This window comes from Octopus bimaculoides, chromosome 1 (genome assembly GCF_001194135.2).
Source record: "Octopus bimaculoides isolate UCB-OBI-ISO-001 chromosome 1, ASM119413v2, whole genome shotgun sequence".
Classification (NCBI taxonomy): Eukaryota; Metazoa; Mollusca; class Cephalopoda; order Octopoda; family Octopodidae; genus Octopus; species Octopus bimaculoides.
This window is the reverse complement of record NC_068981.1, coordinates 41,807,171-41,816,034: the sequence shown is the minus strand read 5'-3', so window position 1 is coordinate 41,816,034 and position 8,864 is coordinate 41,807,171. Positions and strand designations below refer to the sequence as shown.

The 8,864-nt window shown below is 32.0% G+C and overlaps 1 protein-coding gene across 3 annotated transcripts in view; it reads left to right on the top strand.

Moving 5' to 3' along the window:
- The window catches only part of LOC106869174 (protein arginine N-methyltransferase 7), a 21,873-nt gene that overhangs the window by 3,045 nt on the left and 9,964 nt on the right, over positions 1-8,864 (top strand). For all 3 annotated transcript variants that reach the window (XM_014914814.2, XM_014914797.2, XM_014914805.2), the window contains 6 exons: positions 841-877; positions 2,193-2,342; positions 2,925-3,033; positions 4,589-4,701; positions 6,064-6,296; positions 7,251-7,464. In XM_014914814.2, the coding sequence (XP_014770300.1) occupies positions 857-877; positions 2,193-2,342; positions 2,925-3,033; positions 4,589-4,701; positions 6,064-6,296; positions 7,251-7,464 (840 nt within the window). In that variant the 5' untranslated portion in view covers positions 841-856. The remainder of the gene's footprint in view (positions 1-840; positions 878-2,192; positions 2,343-2,924; positions 3,034-4,588; positions 4,702-6,063; positions 6,297-7,250; positions 7,465-8,864) is intronic.

The following is an 8,864-nucleotide window of genomic DNA, read 5'->3' as shown; positions in this document are numbered from 1 at the left end:
TATCAAACTTTTTCAAATCCCTATTGGAAGATATTCATGCTGGAGTACTTCACTCAGTGTGATTTCTGCTCTCAACTGCCAACCATGAAATTCGTCATAATTTTTTTTTTTTCATTTTAGTTGTCATTTTCTTTTACATCTTGATCAATTTCTCCTGATCTTGTCTTTATAAAAAAAAATGCACAATACAAAAGTGATCCTTTAATAGAAGAAATTGAGCTACTTGAATACAATCCTAAATTTATTGTTATTCACAGAAGCAATTGAGTAGTAGATACTCCATGATTGCCACAATGCCTGACATCTCCACGGGGCACATTCAGGCTAGCAGAGTCAGATTAACCAAATTAATATTCTCAACTTTCATTCCTTTTCCCATAATACTCTCTTTGACAAGGGAGATTCTTTCTACAATAGAAGTAATGAAATTGTCTTACTAAACCTTGCCATGCCTGTCATTCCTGTTAATGAACAAAAAGAATGATCATGCCACCAGAGACATTTAAATTGTAACTTATTTTGTTATCTCATAGATTGGTGATTTTTCTTAAAGGAGGGTCGTTGTTGTGATAGTGTGTTCTTTAACAATTGGTGTACCACACGATAGATGAGTTCTTTCTCTTACTTAACTCTTTTGTTACTATATTTCTGTTGAAATGCACAACTATGTTTTAATTAATTTTGAAAATAACGAAGAATTTAATAAAATAACTGTCATATTAAGCTGGTGTGTGGAACACAAATTAACATGCAATTTTGATGAAAGATTTTCTTCAAGATTATCATAAAGCCATTATTGCTTTCTGCTTTTATTTCATATTCTTGTATGTATCTTTCCAGCTCTTCATATGCTGATATGCTCCATGATACTGAACGAGTAAGTTGCAACACCTCTTGCTTATATATTTATATCTACTACAGAAAAAGAAGGAAATAAGTTGTAAATAAAAAACCAACATGATTTGAATGCCGCATCTGCTGCTAACCATACAGCTCATTAGCACATTTGTAGCCAACCAAAATTTAACTTGTGATCCAGTAATTTGAAAATACTATCATTTCCTTCTTTTGATTATTGACTCTAAAATACAGTTGATATTTATTTAATCCATTTCCTTATTATTAAAGTCAATTTTAGCAGAAAATCTAGAAAACTAAGGATTTATGTCTTTACTGATGATTATTAAATTTGAATACTTAAGTAATCCTTTTGTAATCATAATTATAAAATAAACAGCCTGTATGTTTCAGTTAATTTTGTAAATAATCAAAAATGTAGAGAGATTTTGCAAAATATTAACTTGTTAATTTCTAAGTTGGAGATTTGGAACGTAGCTAATCAAGGAGTTATTAAATAAAATTACAAGGGGATGCTGAAAAGTTCCTGGCTTTAAGGGTATCACAAAAGGCCTGATTGGAGGCCCAACCTTCCAAGTTCTTTTACAAGGCTTAGAAAAACTGAAGGACTACTGCACTAAGAATGTGAATCTGAGAGGGGATGTGTTGAATAAAATCATAATTAACTGATCCTGCTGTATTGTCTTTTACTCAAAGCCTGGAAGTTCTCAGCACTCCCTCATATAGTATGTGGTTACTCATTTACAGCTGAATGAACTGAAGCAATGTGAAATGAAGTATTTTGCTCAAGAAGGCACAGCAGCACCAGTCTAGGAACCGAAACCACAATCTTGCAATCATGAGTACAATGCTTTAACCACTAGGCCTTAGCTCCCTCTATATATATGTTCGTGGGAGTTATCAAATTCATATAATATAGGATTAAGATGGTGAATATTGATCCTTAAATTATAGCATTACATTGTACTATAACTTTAAACAAAACTTTATATGCTTCAGTGATAAATTAAATTGCATCTCACATCACTGTTTTGTTATCAATGATACATACCACAACAAGCATTAAACATTAACTCTGACAATAAATACAGATATCTGAGTTTAAATAACCACATAATTTACTTAATGTTCTTTAGAAAATGAAAAACCTTGGAATAAAATTTCATTGATGAAATAAAATTCATTTCTGTACCAAAAGAATACATTAATTGCAACAGAGCTTTATATTGGTATGATCTGCAACTAAGTCATGCCATTTTTTATGATGAGAAAATGTTATTTTAGAAATTGAATTGTGTTGAATTAAATAACTCCTTTGTTTTCTTCATTTACAGAACCAGAAATATTTTAAAGCCCTTAAAAAGGCTATTGAACAACGCCGAAGAATGAATGAACCAGTTAATGTTCTTGATATTGGTACTGGTACTGGATTGCTGTCTATGATGGCTGCTAAATGTGGAGCAGATTCTATCACAGCATGTGAGGTTTGTTGTTCAGTCACAAATGTTTGTAAAATTTGTTACTTCAAATGCTATGATGAAGAAATGATTAAGAATTGACATTTGTGTTATATATGTTGATGCTTTAGAGAAGGGGGAGAGGGGGTATTTGTACTACTTATTCATTTCCTAATGAACACTAGTAATACAAACAGAGTGCTTCCAAGTATGAAATGAAGTTAAGTTACTGTCAAATGGAAAAATTATTTTTAACATAGAGATTTTTAAAAAGTGGTGGTGAAAGCCAAATTGCAATGTCCATGCCAAAATCATTAACAACGTAAATGAAATAAATTGATTTTAACTGAAAATCAAAACCAGATGACTGGCTTGGCTCACTAATAACTTACTCTAGGGTTGCTGAAAATCTGATACTGATAAATATTGTAACATTGCTATAACTGTGTATATTTGTGAGGAAAGTGAAACAAGAATACTTTAAATGATAACCTAGATGTGCTTTCTTCTTGTAACGAGTGAATAATGTTGTATATCTATAAGAATTTACATATTTCTTTTTCTTTTTCTCTCAAACTGAATTAATCTTTATGCTTAATCTTCCTCTAGGCATTCACACCTATGGCTGAATGTGCAAAGAAAGTGATAAAAAGAAATGGTTTTGAAGATAAAATTAAATTAATTCCTAAAAGATCAACAGAATTAACTGTTGGTGAAGGTTTGTAGTTAGTTACCTATGCTTTCATTTCTTTTATTTTATTTTTTCATTAATATTCTATTTTGTTTTTATCATTTTGTGTCATAAAATAGGAATCTGTAACTTGATTCTTGCCTGAAAATGTGTATCTTAAGACAGGGCATCATATTTGTTGCTAAAATTAAGTTCATCCACTGCATGGTTGAGTGAATAGTATTAGGAAGGTAATCGCCTGTAAAATACTTGCACCAATAATTTATGGAAATACTCCAACTTTATCAAAATAGAAAAGTCTATATTTGAATTGGAATGTATTTTCTAGATTATTTAACATAAATTCTACAATTTCTTTTTATTGATTTTGGTTTAGGCATTCCAGAACTACATGCAATAACCTACACAAACTCATATTCATTAATGATAAATTCTACCATCATAAATGAAAATTCAACAAAGCCAATATGGAGCCTCTATGTAGTCATATGACATACTGAAGACAGCAACCAAATGTCTCTCAAATCACAACCCATTATCTTTAAAAAGAAAAGATACACATGCTTTTTATATTAATTATTGTGAATTTACATTAATTAAGGAAATATGGTCTTAACCTCTTATTAAGCAACTGTGATTTGATGTCGTGTTGACTGCATACAAAACTTAAAACTTAAAAGTTTTTTGGTTCATCTGTGACAGAAGAACTGATAACAAGTACTAAACAAACCAAAAATTGCTGCTCCAAGTCAGACCTAATTCCAGCTACAACAGTTCTGGATGGTATTTTTAAAACATAATGTACTCTGGACTACTTTATCCAAAGTCTTCTTTTTAAAGGGAAATTTGTTTGCTATTCGTAGAAGACCTAGTGACCATAAAAGGCTCTCACTTTGACTAGAATTGCAATAGTTTGGTGGTTTCTAGTGTCAAGCTTCAATTTTACGCTATGAGAATAATTTTTTTTTTTATAATGTAAACACTCATTTTACATTCTTGTATGGGTGATGATTTTCACAAATGTAGACATTTAACTACTGCCAGAACAATTGCAGTTAGATGTTATTCTTAGTACCAACCATTAACATGTGACATCGAAGTGTCAGTTAGGCTGACTGGCAAGCTAAAATATATATCCTGTCCAAAACACAGTATGGTGTTTGTAGTAAGGTCTTCATAACCATCTAATTATATTCTTGCACAGCTCCTGTGGCTAACAGTTATCATCATTTAATTTTGTTTTTCATGCGAGCATCATTTTGATAGATTACCATGATCTGGGTAATTTCTTATTGGCAGCCGTTGCTCTTATAAACTGTGTTCATACATGCCAATTGGCTGTATGCCCTTCCCATTACCAATCATCATCATCATCATCATCATCTTTAATGTCCATGTTTCATACTAGCATGGGTTGGATGGTTTGACCAGTATCTGATGAGCTGAAAGACTGTATCATGCTCCAGTGTCTGCTTGACATCGATTCTACAATTGAGTACCTATTATTTAAGAGGCAGTTTTTTTTATGTTTGTTTTTTTCATTTTGTTATGATTTATCTTCATATGATGCAATTTATTATAGGTAAAGACATGCTCCAAAAAGCTAACATCCTTGTTACTGAAGTTTTTGATACTGAACTTATTGGAGAGGGTGCACTTGGTACTTATTACCATGCACTTCAGTATCTTCTTGAGGTAAGTATCAGTTTAACTACCATTATTTCTTTTAGTTCCATAAATTTAAATCAAAAATCATAAGTAACTTTAAATACATAACCTAAAGATGTAGAATCACAATGTTGAAGAAGTTAAAGAAGCAATGTCACAGGATTTTCCATCAACAGTTAACTGAATATTGTAAAAACATTGAATAAAATTTTCAATCAAACTTTAATCCTTTATATATCAATTTATAATATTATTATTTATTTATTATCTGAAGAACAGACGTTACAAGTGTTTTACCAAACTCTTCCAAAATGTTCAGTAGTTTTTGTAATTTAAAGTAGTTTACTTTTGTTACAAGTAACATATTCACACAAAAATTACTGGAAAGATTCATTTTCCGTAAATTTTGTGATGGGTTGAGAATTAATCATGATACATTTCAAAGAATTGATATTATGCCTCAAAGAAATTTACAACTGGAAAACAAGCCAAATGATGGTACCTCTGTAAGATTGCTTGACCTGCAAGAAATAGCAAACTGAATGTGTTATGCTATAAAAAATAAAACTGAGATTTCACTTACTTGAGTATGTTGGATATGTTGGTTGCTTTCAACCGCTGTCTTTCTTAACATATTTCTACCAAGGGTAGAAATATGTTAAATTCATTATTTAAAAGGAGTTTACATTTAAAAGAAATTTATATGGTTTACATTTAAAAGGAATTTATTCAGTTTACGTGGTTGACAGCAAATTCTACTTATGCTACACAGTTAACTAGTTAACTGCAATAAGGGTATTAAGTTGTAGAAACAATTGCTCCAACAATATGCAAATGTCCAGATTTTCAAAAAATATATCTTAAATGTAATAACATGAAAATATTGAAGTAGAACAATATAAACAAATAGCTGGTAATGAAAATAATGATTGATATATAGATAAGGCAGATTTTTAAAATATCACCTTTTAAGGTAGTAATGAGATTACTTTCAGAAGAGCTTATGGGCAGAGTTATTAGAACACAGTAGACCATATTAGGGTATGATACTTGTTTTATTTAATTGTATTGAGACTTTACTGAGCAATGAAATAGTATTTCTGCCTGCTGTAGTCTATGTTACTAGAAAGCAAACATCTTGTTTTTCTTGGAAGTTTACTTCTGATAGACTAGTATCTTATCTAAAGAGATATTTTAGCTCTTGTCCACTTAATCCATTGCTAAGTGCTGATCCTAATAAACCTTAAAGTTCATGAAAGTATTACATCTTTTTTTTCTTTTAGCCATTAGAAATTATTAGAAGTAGAGCCATAACAAAAAGCAAAAAATCACTATCCCCTTCATCACTAAAATAGTCATTGTTCCTAATTTCATTCTCTATTTTGCTAGCCTAACTGCTCTGTGGTGCCTCATTCTGCAAGAGTGTATGTTCAGTTGGCACAGTGTCCTTTGGGAAGAAACTGGAATGAGATTCAGCCTATCACTATTGATAAAACCAAATCTATTTCTGTACCAAAAGAAATGCATAATTGCAGTGGAGCTTTATATTTGCATGATCTGCAGCTAAACCAATTGCACCAGTCTAAATTCCAGCTCATAACAGACCCAATCACAGTATTTTGGTATGTAAGATATTTTGTTCTATAGTTTTATTTTCTCAATATATTTTCGCCAGCCAGTCCAGTTGTCAGTGAGGTCAGAGTCTTAGGAATATATTTTGCTGGTCCCTAAGTTACAGTTTACAATTTTGAGATTCAAATTTTCAAATCCCACAAAAGTTGAGCTAGTAACTCAGCTTTCAAGAGATTAATAAAATGCTTAAGATGATCAAATTATGGTGTTTGGTATTAAATTATTTGGATATTTGATATAGTTGTTTGATAGATATTAAAAACAGAGTTCAGATCATTTTAGAATACTCTCTAGAAAACTCCACTGTAAATTAATACCTTCTCCACAGCGGATTAGGTGCTTACTTTGAACTATATAAGATTGACCCAACTGATCTTGACTGTTCAGTTTTTTGTTTTGTTGTTGTTTTCCTTGCATATTATTTAGACAGGACTAAGTTATATAGTATAGGCTTCGGTTTCTAAAACAATAAAGCAATATTTGATGGAAATTTAGCTGCTACTTTTAGCAGGTCAATTGACTACATAGTCTTCTGCATTGGATTGATCTATGAAACTGTTTTAAGTTCCTGGTATAGCTTCCTACAAAAGTTATAGAAATAAATGCATCTCATTGATGTCTGATCCTAAATGCAAACCAAGATACTGTGCTCCTTGGGTAAGATACATTATTATTTTTAGTTAAAGCAATAAATGGCGTATATTGATTTGCCATGAGGAGAAATGTGTATCTAATGTAACAACTGTTGAAAAAAATTCTTCAAATTCTTGTGTATTACAGTACACTTTTCACTTCCATAAACTTGATAGATAATACTAACACTTCATGGTTTATTGGTGTTTTTACCAATGTTATCTAAGTATATGCCTCAATAATTTGAATAATTCCAGATACTGCATCTCAAACTGATACTTTATATATGTATTTGTATTATTTTTTTCTAGCTTTGATTTTAGTGACAAAGAAAAATTAGTCACCGACAAAAATCTAAATTCAGCAGAACCTTTTAATGCAAAATCATTGGCACACATCACAGCAAACTCCAGTGGTACTATAGATACTTTATTTATGTGGTGGGATCTAGATATGGACAAAGAGGGAGAGATTCTATTGAGTTGTGCTCCATACTGGGCCCATCCAGAGAAAAAAGAAGTTCAGGTATGAAATTCTTGGTTTGAATATTGTTCTTTATATTTTTTTAAAAATATTTTTAAGTAACCAGTTATATTATTAGAAACTGATGCTGGTGTCACATAGCAGGCCCCCATGCTGGTGGCACGTAAAAAGCACCCTTCAAATATTGGATCTCATGGAGGTGATAAGCAAGACCTTTGGAAACATGCCATGCTTGAGAAGACTCATCAAACCAAGCGAAATCATAGTTGCTGATGCCAATGTCATGTAACTGGCACCATACCAATGGCACATAAAAAGCACTCATTACACTCTTAGAGTGGTTGGCATTAAGAAGGGCATCCTGCTGTAGAAGCCATGTCAAATCAGATTGAAACCTAGTGCAGCTCTCCAGCTTACCAGTTTCATTCAAACCATCTAACCCATGCCAGTATGGAAAGCAGACACTAAATAATGATGATGACTTCACTTTTCATTTTATTCTCTTAGTTACATTTTAAACCAGTGAAAGAGCTGCTACACTAGGGGTGCAGATACAGCCTGGCTAAATGGTTTAAGTTTGCTTCACAATCATGAGGTCCTAGGTTTGATCCCACTGCAGCACCCTAGGCAAGTGTCCTTTTTTTATTGCCTCAAGCCAACCCAAGCTTTGGGTAGGCAGAAACTCTGTGCAAAATCCTGTCGGATAGATTGTACTTGTAATCCAAAGGTACAGCCTTATCACATACTATGTTACTCTGATTCTGCCTGAAAATTACATTAGTGCTACATGTGTCTATGGAATGCTAAATCACTTGGATGATAATTCAATGAGCAGATAATCTGATTCATCAAACAAATGAATTCTTGTCCTCAAAACCAGCAGAGATCTGTTTACATCACTTTCTTACATCAGTGGTTATATATCTTTTTAACTTCACAGCACATTGGCAGTCAACCAAAAAAAGGAAAAATTACTGTTTCTCTACACATGGAGTTTTTTTTTAAAAACTGCTTGGAGTTTAAAAAAAAACTGCTTGAAAGTAATAGTAAAATTTATTACCTTATTTCATTAATCATATTTATGAACAATAAAATTATGAATATCACATTTTTCAAGATGCTCAACCATTAAGTATTGATTTTCTGAAGACAAATTATATTTTCAAAATTATGTGGAGCTCCTAGATAACCCTTGTAGTGCACCAATGCATTATGATATATCACTTGAGAACCACAACTTGTTACAGTTGCTTGATCTCTCTTTTACTCTTTTACTTGTTTCAGTCATTTGACTGCGGCCATGCTGGAGCACCACCTTTATAGTTGAGAAAATCGCCCCCCCAGAGCTTATTCTTTGTAAGCCTAGTACTTATTCTATCGGTCTCTTTCGCCGAACTGCTAAGTTACGGGGACGTAAACACACTAGCATCAGTTGTTAAGCA